The 15,031-nt window shown below is 40.3% G+C and overlaps 1 protein-coding gene across 1 annotated transcript in view; it reads right to left on the bottom strand.

The window, feature by feature from the left end:
* Positions 1-470: 470 nt before the first annotated feature.
* Stx7 (syntaxin 7) overlaps positions 471-15,031 on the bottom strand; it is a 41,525-nt gene continuing 26,964 nt past the window's right edge. Inside the window, exons 3-10 of the mRNA XM_057762285.1 lie at positions 14,771-14,840; positions 12,677-12,770; positions 11,873-12,010; positions 10,875-10,927; positions 9,725-9,821; positions 8,434-8,506; positions 6,271-6,353; positions 471-3,614 (exon numbers count right to left, since the gene is read on the bottom strand). Of these exons, the coding sequence (XP_057618268.1) occupies positions 3,522-3,614; positions 6,271-6,353; positions 8,434-8,506; positions 9,725-9,821; positions 10,875-10,927; positions 11,873-12,010; positions 12,677-12,770; positions 14,771-14,840 (701 nt within the window). The 3' untranslated portion in view covers positions 471-3,521. The remainder of the gene's footprint in view (positions 3,615-6,270; positions 6,354-8,433; positions 8,507-9,724; positions 9,822-10,874; positions 10,928-11,872; positions 12,011-12,676; positions 12,771-14,770; positions 14,841-15,031) is intronic.

Genomic DNA, 15,031 nt, shown 5'->3' with positions numbered 1-15,031 from the left:
ACTGAGCCCATGGCTTTGTGAGTGATACATTAGCATTGTGCCAACTGAGCCGCATTCCCAAGCCCTATACTAAGCGCTTTTTTCTATGTCAAATAAAAAGGACTATATTCATTTGGTTCATTCATAGTCTTTATGCCCAGACATGTAGAACCCTGGCAACAAGCTGACCTCAAATGATGCCAAATTAAGTCAAGTATCTGTTGAGAAACTGTTGAGGGGAGGAACACAAGGAAGTGAAGTAGAAAGAAACTGCTGGATGCGGCTGTCCTAACAGACACACAGCTTCTTGGGGCTGCTCGCTCCAGCACGGAGGACAATTCCCAGGAACAGCTGACACACTGTCCAGTCAAAGTCAACATCAAATTGAATTCTACGTGTGCCAATGACTTTTTATTTTTCACCATGAACTTCACGTCTCTGCATGAAGAAACAAAAACTATACAAAGTTCAAAATATTCTGAGTGATTTTTTTTTTGCTAAAACCCATTTCATGAGCCAAAAGTGAACTGAGACATATTGTTTTTATTAGAGATTTATCTAAACATGTCAATATTTAAAACATTCTGGGTACAAAATTTTACCAAAAGTGGTGAGGACCATGACTAGCCCCAAGGGTGATATCTTCGAGGCGTGGTGTTAGCAGTCACCTCTACAAATGCTGTTGTGGTCTTGGCATGCTCAGGCAACCTCCTCCAGACAGCGCTTGTGGCTTCTTGTTCCATCCTTCTCCCCGATTGTGTCCACATCTATAACAGGAGGTACCATTCCCACTGAAAAACAGTGCACTATATTCAAAGGGAACACTTAATCTTTCACTATCAACTCTTCTGCAAAATTGTATTTTTTATTATATTTTAACAACCTAAACACTTTAATGTGAGACTGTCATTCAATTTAAGAGGCCAGGTAATCTCACTCAGTCCCGTGTGAGAACACTGAACAACATGGCACTCAGTGGGAGAAATCCTTCAGCTTTAATAAGATCCAGGCATACTCAGTCATCAAAAGCTCTCACTTTAGTTTCCAGTGTGAAGATGCGCTGAAGTGTGAGAGCCAGAAGACGGGAGGGAAGCTGTGCACTGCTGTGCTCTGGACACACTATACCTGTGAACTCACAGCAGCTGGGAACCCCTGCACGAGAGTGGCACGTGATCAAGCCCGCCAAACTACCACAGGCAGGATGGTCGATCTCCACCTCCCACCCCTTACTGAGAAGTTAGTGGCAGCTTATAGTTGCTAGGGGTGGAGGTGATCTTTGATAAGGATGTGGTCATGGGTAGAATTCCATGCTCCCAGAGAGGGCTCCGCACTCACGCATCTGTACCTAACAGGACTTTGTGAGCTATAAAAAATTAAGTAAAATGAATAATGAAAAAACCACATACAGTTGGGATGGAAACATGTTGAAGAGAATATGGGCACAGTTAGTGGAGCAGATAAATATGACATACAACAGATTTCATTGTATGTTGATATGAAATTCTCAATAATAAAAAAAAATTAAGACAACATTTCAGAGGAATTCTAAAACTGGCCCGAGGGAATCATCCAGCTTTTTGGTTTCTCAATTAGCTCTTCTGTTATATTTTGTGTTTAAATTTTTTTCAGTCAAAACTAGGTTTTATGTTCCAAATATCTTGTAAATGTTTCCTCAAATTAGTGCTCTATAGAAGAATACAAGCAGCTAAGGTTGCTGTCTTAGATCACTGTTCAAGGACCCATCTAAAGCAATAACTTAAGATCAAATCTTAAGTACAGTGGCTAAGGTGACACCCAGCTTTTGAAAGCGCTCTGCTGTTGTGGGGCACTCGCTATGAAGGGCACAGCAGAAAACGGGCATGGGCTACATGAAAACAAACTTTGTTAGCAAGGAAAGTTGGCACAAACCTGTTCACAGATGCCACTAAAACTCTCTAACGACAAGAGGGCAGCTCTGGCTGGCACAGCGCATGCTCCAGGCACATCTGGGAGAGAAGACCACGTGGGACCAGGCCTGGGGGGCAGGCACTGACCTGGCAGCATCTGCACGAACTCTCCTTGGATTGGCCATACTAACCATGATGTTGTAGGAGGCTGAAGCAGTCTGACTCTAGCACCAGAAAAACCTCCGCATTCCCACCAATCTCTCACAAAACCATTTTCTGCTGTCGCTTTTATCGAACAAAGAAAGCTATACTGAGATGTGAGGCAACTTCTACTTATTAGTAAATGACTCATTTAATACTCAGAAATTCAAAACGTTAACCAGTGATCCAGAAATGTGGACCATGTCCCCACAAAGCACACGTGTTTTCTTCAGCAGCGAATGTGAGGGAACCCAAGTCGCACAAAAGGAGTCCCCAGGAGTCAGAGTTAGAAGGCATCTCCGAAATCATCTTTATTCTGCTTGCAAGGATACAATTATTTAGTTACTATTTCACTTGTTCCCATTTAAAAGTTCCAGAGCCTGCCACATTAAACGACGCCTTCACTAGCAAACTGCTATAACATGACATTATGAAAACACAAATGTTAAACAAGATAACCCCTTTTACAGCATTCAGATTACAGCATTCAACATTGATTTTAAAAGGCAAGTGAGTTCACTGGCAGACATCTGATTCTTATTCTAATAAAATATGGTAAAAAAAAAAAACAGAATGACACTCTAAATAAACTATAAATTTAAGTGTCAAAACTTGTGCAAAAATTAAGTCCCAAATCTGCAAGTGGGGGAAAGTTACTTTGTGATGATGACTCAAAGATACACATCTAATCAGTATTCTGTAGAACGCAGAACCACAGTATGAAGACTGTGCAGTGAATAAGAAATTGGAATCTTTAGCATCTAAACAGAATAGATATGGGTGGAGATTTTTCAGGCAATTCCTCCAAGTTACACCAAACATTCCAGTCCCTATGCACTCCTCAGGACACATCGAACTGAGCAGCCCACATGTGAAGACAATCTATCCTATCCATCTTTCCTACACAATACTCAGAAATGTATATACACACTCGGAACTGGTTCATGGGTTCTAGTCAGAGAGGACAAATGCAATCTGATAATGAAAGATAAATAATGATTGGCACACAAGTAGGTATGATATGGTTTTGATACTGAGAATAGTGGCTGGACAAATCAAATTTAAACCTGAATTTTAAAAAGTAGATGGCACAGTCTGGTTCATGTTACACAATGCAGGGGTGCAAGCAGAATACACCTACCAATCAAATAATCCCCCAAACTCAGTCAAACAATATAAATAAGTTATAAATGAACATCATACACAATGTGAGCAAAATCCAACAGTCATTGAACTAAAAAGCATGGATGCTATACCAGCAATGGTATTTAGAAAAACCTTCAGAATTAGAAATTATCAGATCGAATCCAAAAGAACCTCCTTCCCCCAACAAAAATGACATAGTATGATAGGGACCATCCTTTACACCACAGCCTTAATAATGGTAGAAAGTGATCGTGAGAATCTGCCTACATAACCTAGACGACGTCATGCAGCGGTCCATTCCTTCCCGATTCAGCCTTTCAGTCCCCATATGATGAGACAGACAATCACAATCCCGACCACGAGGATAAGAATGATGATGCAAAGGGTTTTCCTGGATTTGCGCTGCAGAAACAAGAACAAGACACAGGGACAGATATGGTGAGGCCACTCCACAGGAGCGGAGAGAAACTCGTCTACTTCAGAAACAGTTTGCAGCCCTGGCATTCGGGGTTGCGATTTTTCTTCTTAAAAACCTATACAACACATTTATTTTAAGAAATATTTTTCTTGAATAAATGTTGCTTTTTTTATTTGTAATTGCGGGTAGCATTCCTGGGAGTATAGTTGAGCTTAAGAAAGAAGAAACTGGGTCTGGAGAGATGGCTTGGTGGTTGAGAACACTGACGACTCTACCAGAGGACACAGGTTCAATTCCCAGCACTCACATGGTAGCTCACAACTGTCTGTAACTCACGCATGTAGTGCACAGACATATGCAGGCAAAACCCCAACACACGCTGTCAGAACATAGTCCAGGAATAGAATCGTGGGAGGGGAATTCTGAGTGCTTGTGAGGAAACACCAAGGAAACAAGACAAGAGTTTTATGACCTTACTTACAAAAAAAAAAAAAAACATGGAATTTTTCTTGGAATGAGCTTCTGTGCTCCTCCGGGTGTAGCATGTAGGAGTCAGTTTACTTTAGATTATCCATTACACCCAGCTATTGTTATTTGTGTACATGCCTCGACGGAAAAAACATGGTTTTGCCATGTGTGGCTTGACCTTGAGATTGTACACTTTGCTCGGGTGATTGTTCCTAACCTCGAGTATAAATCACCTGGTGCTCTGAATAAAGCTGGCTATTGCACGAGACTCTAGTCCGCCTCATTCTCAAGCTTCAATCTCCTGGGTTTAATCGTTTAATCACCTTTAGAGCAGTAAAATGCACATAAAACAAATAATAAAATTTACCAAAAGATAGATAGATAGACTGACAGATAGATGGATGGATAGATAGATAGATAGATAGATAGATAGATAGATAGATAGATAGATAAAAGAAGAAACTATGTCAGGTACAGATAGTGCAGTGGCAAAGCATTTGCTTGGTGTACAAGGCCCTAGATTAGATTCCATGTTCTCTTTCAAACCCCCACAATGCAAAAGAAGAGAGAAAAAAAGAAAAGCTACTGGTTTAAGTGGTACACTGAGAACACCTAGACAAGAGGATAAAGAATAGCTCCCCGAATGCATCAGTGTTACCTAGTGCCAAATACACAGTGGTTTACCTGGTGGGGGAAAAAATGGCACTCGCTTAAGTTTCCAGGTTAGAGAGGAAAGTAAAAAGCAATGGAAAATATCTAGTAAGGCACAATATTGTAGCTACAAGGTCCAAGAAAGGAGTAATTACAACAGCAACAAAAACTGATGTGGTAAGAGGGGAACCAATGGTGTGCTATGACGGCCTTCAGAGGCTGCAGAACAGATCTGCCTCACTCTTAGTGAAAAAAGATCTACAAACCGTACAACTGTTAATAGTTCACAGCAATAATATCTGTATAGTATCTGAAGCAAGATTTATATTTCTCAGACACATATGGACTCCCCATGTTAATGAGATTACCTTGAGAAACAAATTTATATCTATTTGAAAAGTTTCTGCTACTTGATGACATAGTATGTAATGATTAATGCCACTCCTAGCTAATATAGCTTCCAGAGACCCTGGAGAGACCTTTCTAGTACAAGGACATCTGTCACTCAGTCTGGAGTACCACTGACAAGAAAGAAAAAGTGGTGGGTCAGACAGGAGTGATACACACTTTTAATCCCAGCATTTGGAATGCAGAGACAGGTGGAGCTCTGAGTTCAAGGGCAGCCTGGTCTATGTGTTGAGTTCCAGGATAGCCAGAGCTACATAGAGAGACTCTGTCTTTAAAAAAAAAAAAATGAAAAATAAAAAGTAACAGGGAAGAATGGGAAATGAGGGGAAAGGCTACCCAAGAGGTCTCTTTGTATGTAGGGCCGTCACTCTCTCATCAGAGACTATCATGGGATGCAGAGAGCACAGCTTACAGATAGCACTAGACAACCCACATTGTTAAATTCACAGATTTTGTTTTTTCTTCAGTGAAAGAAACTGACACTTTTCCATGCAGAAAGATATGAATGGATAATGTTACTGCCTGGTAATCTTCACTGGTCTGTAAAGCCAGCCTTCGTAGAATCCGTCAATAGAACCCATCTTTATACACAATACAAACCCTTCCTCTGTAGGGCCAACTCCTGGGCACTGCTTCTCAGTCAATATAACTCATTCTTGTGTGAAGGTCACAGGTACTTTGCTAAAGAGATGAACTTTGGTGTAGCCACGCCTGAAACTTTGCTGTGACAATTCTCACATGGAAACTTTCCCCCAAAGTTTTACTGTGTTTAACTATGTGAAAAATAAACTGCTTAGCATCAGGCTCCAGAAGGTTTTGATCCAGTACCAGTTAAGTTGTGCTGACCTGAATTTCATTTTCACCTTTCCTGAACTGTTCCCCTGCCACCCGTGATGCTTGCAGGGACCTGCACAATGGGAAAAAGCATGAAGCGGTAGTCTCTTGCAAGCCTCCTGATTTCCTAACTCTGTGATCAATGTGAGAATAAACATGTCCAAACCAATTTACATTGACTGGCACATTCTGATCCTCCCCTTCCACAGAATACACAGCTACTTCAAGTATGAGTCAAACCTCTTAAGCTGTAAGAAAATGGATCACAGTTAACCTTACCTGATAATCTGCTGCTCTCGACAGCTGTTGGTTCGCCTGTTGAACGTGTACCTCTGCACTTTCTACATTGGCTTCTATGCTGTCTTTAAAATAAAATGCACACACAGGACTGTTGAACACGAATTGATGTGCCAATAATAAACCAGCAAATTTCCTTCAGCAGACAATGAAGGAAAAGACATAATGCAACCAATATACAAATGTATAAATAATGACCTTAATCACCTTCTCTAGCTCTACTGGACCCAACAAAGGTACTGCCATTTTGCAAATATCAGATCAGCACAGCACAAGCTCCTATTGATTTCTAACCCTAGAGCTTGCACTATCTCAAGACCAATGTGCAAAACAGATCAACCCTCTTCTCCCTAGGCCCAAAGACTTTCGTCATCACATAGGAAAAAAGCTACCTCAGCTTCCCAAAGAACAGTCCCCTCAGGACCAAGGAAGGACCTAAACACTAGAGTTGAGTCCTTTGTATATTTATTTATTCAAACTGTCCTGCTTGTTCTTAGTGTTCCTCAGCTTTGTATTTCTTTCTGTATTGCAACTCACCTCAAATCATTCACCTAAACACAATGCTCCACCTATTTGCAAGGTACAGAGGTCAACTTCACAGCAAAAATCTGGTAACTTTAATTTGTTCTGTTTTCACTAACCTGACTGCAGTGAAGTGTAGTTCCCACCCACGGGCCCTCCTTTCTGCTTTACTCTAACCCCGCGGTGGAACAGAGACTGACTTGTGGACTGAAGGCTTTTGCTCCTCCCTACGACTCTTAGTTTTAAAGGTCATTGTGTCATACTCTTCCAGCCCTCCCTGGCAGCAGACACTCAGAGGTCTCGTAGCTTCTTCAGGCCTTGAGCCCTGACTCAGGGATGTTCTTTCCCATCCTTCTCAGAGTGTCACAGCTCGTGACTGCATTATTTGATGCTGAGCCCTTTTAACCAATACCCTGGTCTCTTTATAAACTGACCACTTACTCTGTGTGTCTGTGTCTGTGTGTGTACATATCTGGTGTGCACATCCTTGTGCACACGGGTGTGGAGGCCATAGGTTGACTTCCAGTATCTTCCTCAGATGTCTTTCTCATGACTTTTTGAGACTGAGCCTCTCAGTAAATCTAGAGCTCATTAATTCAGCAAGAATAACTGGTCAATGAGCTCTAGGCATGCCCTTGTTTCTGCCTCTTTAGTTCTAAGATTAGGACATGGGTAGCAGGTGCCCACATTTTACTCAATCTTTTTATATAGGTACTAAGGATCTGAACTCAGGCTGTCAAGGTTTGAGAACCAAGCTATTTTACCAGCTGAGCCATCTCTCCAGCCTTACTATACTGTGTGCGGTGTGTGTGTGTATGTGTGTGTGTGCATACGTGTATTTCTGTACATGCACCTGTGTGTACAGAGGCCAAAGAAGGACGTCTGGTGTCCTGTTCTATCAGTTCCCACCTTGTTTCTTGGAGAGAGGGTCCCTCACTGAACCTGAAGTTTACAGAGAGCAAACCTCAAAGATCCTACCTTTGCGCTTCACAGTTCCGGGGTCAGGAACATCTGTTGCTACAGCAGGCTTTCTCTCCTGTGGACTCTGATCTCAGATCCCTGTGTCTGCACAAGAGCTCTTACCCACTGGACTCTCCCTCCAGCTCCCACCCACCCATTTCCATGGTTACATCCCAAACCTAAAGCTTTAATGCCAAGGGTCTCAGTACCCTATCATCTAAATGAGCTACACTAGTCTATGAAAAACTATTTGATAGTTGGTCAGACTAATGACAAGGCAAATAGCTAACTATTTCTCATAAAGCAAGACAATATACACAGCTAAAAATATCATGAGTTCCCCCAGTCCTCAGCATGATGGGCACCAGATATGGATAAAAAGGAAACTGAGGCCCCGGAAGTAGGCTAGGGGGCCAGCGAGACTCAGGGACTCAGCAGCAGGAGGTCCTGAGTAAGCTCCTAGTTTAGGAAGCAAGTCAAACTTGCTTCAACCAGCAGGATCGCAAACAGAGACAAGGCAGCAAACTCCCCGTAGAGACTATGCTTTTGATTTCAGAGGAGCCCTAAGGGACAGAAAGGAAGTGGTTTCTTGCTTGAGAAAGCTGCTGCGGGTGAACTCGGGTAACTTGTTCCCGCCTCACAGTCCACACCAGCAGGACTTACCAATCACATCTCCTTGCTCATGAATCATCATTCCCAAGTCTTTGAATATTTCATTAATGTCCATAATATCAGCCTAAGACAAAAAAGCATGCATTATTAAGCATGATTAGAAATTTAGTCCCCATTCCTACAAATGAGAAAATTCAAAAGGAAAAGAAAGGAAGAAATTTATCCCTATACATACATATATAATATGCATTTAGAAGCAATATATAAACTTTGGGAGCATCAAAAAATATACTACTCTAAGCAACCCTAACAAAAGAGCTCCTGTATGGTCACTAGTTGTCCAAAGTAAATCTGTGACACTTGCTGTATCAAGTAAGGTAGGATGGAATTGAGGACCTATAATGGAAGAAGGCCATGGGGTACTAAGTCCAACCTGACAAGCTTTCTTGTTAAATGAAATATGTTTTAAAGAATATTGATATTCTTATATTTCAATAAAACAATCACCCATCAATTTGACAATTTCAATGAATAAAACATTAGGTATAAATGTAAAGTCCTACATTAATAAATTTGAATACCCAACAGAGTATAGTGAAATTATAAATGTCACTAGTGGGTAAACAAATTATAAATTTATTGGCTAAAGAAACTATAGCCTTATTTTTCTTCAATAGATACCTATTTCTTCGTTCCAATTAAAGACTCTCTTTATTTAAGTACATAAGGATTTTGCATGCCTATCAGGGCCTTAGTTTCCCCATCTGTAAAGTGTTAGTGATAATGACATAGTTAGCAAGTATAAGGAACTTTTATGAGGACAGAATGAGAAAATTAACAATTATCACAGTGCCTTGACACATGGAAGACATTCAGTGAACTGTAGCCACTGGTAACTAGTATTAGCCCATTGTGTGTGGGGGGGGTGGGTGGGGGGCTGGATCACTTCCACAGGAACTACAACTTAAGAAATCCTTCATCTCTGATACAGCAGACACCCTAACACAGTTCTTTCCATGCTTCTGTAAACATCTTACTCATGGAGGGATGGTGTGTGTGTGCTGACGGATGTCAGTTTCCCAGAGTCCCTGGACAGATGCTTACTTCTAGAACTGTATTTTCTCAACGCGAAGGAGAGCTGTGAATGATTTAACAATGTGAAAGAATCATGGCCTCTCGCCCTAGCACCAACAGTGTAAGTTCTTAAACAGGAATATTCCAAATGCTGTACTAGAAATTTCACCAAACTGACAGATGTTCTTAGCGTGTTCTTCCCCGGCATCATCCAGGTCTGTGAAAATGCTCAGAGACAGAGGCAGAAGGGTCAGGCTGTGGGGCTTACTTCCAGCTGCCTGATTGAAGACTCCCTCTCGTGAATAAGGCGGAGGTCATCCTCTGTAATTTCTTCATCTTGAACCTGCACTTGAGGCTGTGTTTGGCTAAAAAGAAAGAGAGAAAGAAAGAAAGAAAGAAAGAAAGAAAGAAAGAAAGAAAGAAAGAAAGAAAGAAAGAAAGAAGACAAATTATCCACTAAACAGGACATTTTCATCCTCAAGACCAGAATATAGCTCATTTTAAAAAGTGTTGAAATAAGTTAGGCATGGTGGTACATGCCTGTAATCCCAGTATGCAACAGGCTAAGGCAGACAGATCTGGAATTGAAGGCCAGTCCTGGCTACACAGTGAATCCCAGGCTAGCTACACAGTGAGATCCTGTCTCAAAATAAAAAAAAAAAAAAAAAAAAAAAAAACCCTCAATAAATAAACAAAAACTTCTAAGTATAAATAGATATTTATTCAAATTTTATTCCATTTTCATTACTGTAATATTAAGCTGGGTGTGTCCCCCAGCCCTCTAACGCCCCTATATCCAAGAAGTCTGGGGGACTGGAAGCCTGGCCTGGCAGTTGCCCTGGCTTGGACTCCAGCTCTCGGCCTGCCAAGCGCTGACCCCTCCCCGGGAAAGGTCAGGACCACTCCCCAGGCTATTTAGGCTTTCACTGGAAAGAAGAACACGTGGTTTTGGGGTTTGTGTGGATCCCCCTTCTGTATCTCTCTCCCTTGCCATGCTCTCCCGGCCACCCAAGAGTGCAACATTGATTAAACATGAGCATTTGATGTGTTTTAATCTGGTCTGATTATATTTCTTTGCACTGGCAGAGCAGCTTGTCTTAAGATGTTTCCTAACAATTATACTTATGATTTAATCATATATAGGTTTAGAATCACTTACGTGTCAAAATTTATACTTGGCAACTTGACATAAGAATATTTCATTCTTAAAATTAAATAAATAATTTTATTTGGGTGATCTATCTACACATTATATAATACCTTATAATTATTTAATTTTTCCAAAATTTACTATTTATTTATATATAATAAGCTATTTATGTTATAATACAATAAAAGCTCTCATTCTGCTCCATGGACTATAATATATAAAAGTTGAAAAATTATATGTTGATTTATAATTTTTTTTTATTTCTTACCTTTCCCAGGACACAAGATGCTTTTCTTTTGAGCTGTCTTCAGGAAAACCACCCTGAATAATTTAGTTAGGAGACAGAAAGAAAGCAAGAATAAGGACAAGTAAACACACTTATATTTTCCTTAAGATGACTAATCTGTATTTTAGGTGGGTATGTGTTCATATGTGTGTGCATACATATGGGTGTGTGCACATGTGTGCTTACATATGGGTGTGTGCATGTGTGTGTACACATATGCGTGTGTGTATACATACGGGTGTGTGCATGTGTGTGCACACATATGGGTGTGTGCATGTGTGTGTGTGCAAACATAGGGTGTGTGTGCATACATATGGATGTGTGTGTGTATATATATGGTATGTGCATGTGTGTGTGCACATATGGGTGTGTGCATACATATGGGTGTATGCATGTGCAATAGGAGCGGGAAACAAGAAGTTCTTGTTCTAATTTTCTAGGTCAACTGCTTAAGTAATGACAAAATAATATATTAAACTGACAAGGAAGGAATTCACTATTTATAAGGACAAAATAATATAATTTAGCTAATACTTAATGTCATTGTGAAACCTCTATAGTAAAGAATGAAACATCAACTAATGGTGGATCCTGTGAGAATTTAAGACAAAATTAACTCAAATGTTCACTTCAGATCATCCTTTCAATTACCCTTTCCAGGCTCATATTCATTCTCAGAATTCCTTGGCATATGCGTTAAGTTCATCACTTTGCCCTGGCACACACCCGAGCAGCAAACTGACTTGCCATGAAAAGACCACCTGGACTTGACACCTAACTTTTAATAAAAACAGGTTTTTCCATTTTTATGTAGTCTATACTCTGCTAATGCTCCACGGGAAGTAACTACAACAATACACAACACTCTTCTTCTTAAAACCCGAGCAGAGATTCCTTAAAACAGTCACAGATTAAGGTGTGTCACAGACACCAGTATGCTGCAAAGGCCACGCCTTTACCACGTCACTCCCAGTACTCACCGATACCCTGGAGCTGGCTCTCACTCGAGCGACAAACTCTTTCTCTCTCTCAGCAGCTTGCCTCTGGGCCTTCTGAAAGTTTGTCAGAGATGTTGTGAATTCTGCCACTAACCGGTCCTTCTGGATCTTTCTTTGACGCTAGAGGGAAGGGAGAAAGAAACAGCCTGCTGAAACAAACTGAGAAGCTCACTAGGATTTACAGTAGCTGCTTCGCTACTCTGGCTCTTTATGTGATTTTGAAGTTGTCAGTCAGTCTCCAGTAACAGACACTATCTGATGGACTCCCAGGCACCTTTCTAACGTGTGCAAACACTTGCACTTTTATCTTGAGTCAAAAGGCCTGCCCTGCAAGATTTCTCACCTTGGGTCATGGTCTTAAGGCTAATTTTGGGTAATCCCCCTGTTAGGCAAATAAAACCTATACCCTTATATAAACAATAACTTGCAGTAAGTAAGCAAGGAGCTGACTGTACCCTCAGGCGCATCTTAAGTGTGTACATGCTGAGGGTGTGTGTGTGGCAAGAGCCCTGCAAAGCCAGGAAGCAATTAAATAGGAGGCATTTTCTCAGCCAGCAGTTAATCATGGGCCAGAGCAGCTACATGGAAATAATTTCTGCTTTATGCAACCACATGATCCTACCTGAACAACTAAATACAGTTTTGTTCTGGTAACTAAACTCAAATATCATTTTTTTTGTTGTTGTTGCCTAACTTCCTTTGTAGTATCATCGTTCAAAGATCTGACCAGGCACTTAATTTCTTCTACATTCAGGACATCAAAACACGGGTCTGAAAGCCTGGTACCTGTTCACTGGGGGTGGTGGGCAGTGATCCAAACTCTTTAATGTACTTATCTGTTTCTTTCGCAAGTTGGTTGGTATATTGCTGCTTCTGCTGCCTAAAATGAAATGAAAAAAGAAAAAGAGACAGAAGGCACACACATTACAGCCAGAAATACATCTCTGCTACGTGTGTTAACCATAGTAAATGGTTGTGGAAAAACTAGTGTTTTGTCAAAGTATTTATAGTTTCAAACTATAAACTGTAAAAGTACCCATAGTTTTCTGAACGGCTTGTCAATTTCTTCTTTTAAACCATATCTTTAGGTTCTATTTTTTTTTTTTTTGGAAAATACTAAGAGCTGTGACATAGAAGGGTCTTCATTCACCTAGAATAACCAAGCTAAGAGAAATAAATAAGAATTATAATTACCTATAAGTGAAAATCATTAGGTATAAACAAAAATGACTCCAATAAGAAGGGCATGTAGTCAGGAGACTGATGGCTATCTGGTTCTTTATATTTGAGAGACTGAATATGTGTACAGCTCTTATCCGCGCCTCCCCTGGGAGGGCATCTGAAGAAGAAAGAGGATTTTTTTTTGTACAGTGCCTAGGTATGAGATATATCTTGCACATTTTTTGTCTTTGTGTGAACACTTATGTTCCACAAACACAAAGGTGGAGGAGAAGCGGTGATTTTACAAATTTACTAAGTTAAACTTGATGCGGAAAACCTAACAGGGCTTCCTTATAAACAGAAGTGGATTCAACAAAAGGGATAAATTACACCTATACCTGCATCTTCCTAGATATCTTATAGAGGAAAGAGTATAAATTGTAATGGGAAGACTTGATATTGAGCAATATACTCTTGCATTAAAGGGTTCTTAGAAATGACACCAGGGCCTTCCTTTACATTCCTTAAGTTGCACGTGGACTGTCAGTGAGGCTCAGATGTAGAGGGCTTCACAGAGCTGGCGAGGAAAAATAACAGCTCACAGCTCTAGACACCAAACGTCCTTGCTTAGACATACTTCTCTGGGACAGGAGAGTCAGAGCTCTCAAAAGGCAACCTCTATGATCATGTCTATGGATTCAGAATTTCCACTGTTAACTCCACCAAAATAATGTGACCATTTAGTATGTACCTCCATTGCATTTCATTTCAAGGAGTGATGACATATCAGCTATGATTCACCCCAACATCTATTCTATTGTATAAAAAAATATAAACTACAGACAACTACAAATACTTCGAATGGTCCTTTTTTAACAACATGAGTTTCTATTTCTATCTTTTCATATCTTCTTTGTACTTTTGTTCTAGCTAATGGTTGTATGGAGATGATGCTGTGTGTGTGTGTGTCTGTGTGTACAAATATATGTGTATGTGAGTTTGTGTATGTATGTTTGTGAGTGTACTTCTATGTGCTTGTGTGTCTGTATGTGGATGTCTGTGTCCCTGTGTGTTTGTGTGTGTGTATCACTTGTAATATGAAGCTATTAAAGTGCTGAGGACTTAAGAGGTTCTGAAAAATATTTGGCAGATCAAGGCTCAGAAAGAGAGAGTTTTCTATGAGAAAACTAGAAATGGTTCCAGATGTGTCCATCACTCACATTTCACAAAGTTCAGGCGAGAAAAGATGAAGAACACTACAAAATCTATAAAACACACCAGGTACTATTATTATTCCTCTACCAGCATATTTACTGAAACATATGTAGTGTGTGTATGTGTGTGTGTGCACGTGTGCATGCGTGTGTGTGTTTGTGTAAGTCTTGAGACAGAGACTCACTGTATAGCCCAAACTGGTCTGGAACTTACGCTGTAGCCGAGACAGGCTTTAACGTCTCAGCAATCCTCCTGTTTTATTAATTTTCCATAATTTTTCGCAATAAAAAGCCATTACAAAAGCAGGTTCTCTTTTTTTCTGTCTTAAAACAAACAAAACCAACAAGCTGGCAGTGGTGATACACACCTTTAATCCCAGCACTCCAGAGGCTGAGGTAGAGATCACTGTGAGTTCCAGGACACCCAGTATAGTTACACAGAGAAGCCCTGTCTCAAAAGATCAAAAAAGCAAGACACAAACAAACAAAACAAAACAAAACTTACAGCTGTTGCCTCAATTCTGGTGAATCTTGAGGTGTTCCAAGTTGATTCAGAGTCCTTTGTATGTCCACAGCTATCATAATAGAAAATTAATGAACAATTGTTATAAAACTTACAGCCACAGAAAATATTACATTAGAATGTAATTAAATGATGAAAAGAAAGAAAAACAAAGGCATAGTGATAGATACTAATAATCGAAAAACAGAAAAAGTGAATGGTTTATTTTTGTCTAATCAGTAACAGCAACAGACTGATTTCCCA

Source organism: Chionomys nivalis, chromosome 2 (genome assembly GCF_950005125.1).
Source record: "Chionomys nivalis chromosome 2, mChiNiv1.1, whole genome shotgun sequence".
NCBI lineage: Eukaryota > Metazoa > Chordata > Mammalia > Rodentia > Cricetidae > Chionomys > Chionomys nivalis.
Note: the sequence above shows the minus strand (reverse complement) of the source record. Positions and strands in the feature narration are given on the sequence as shown.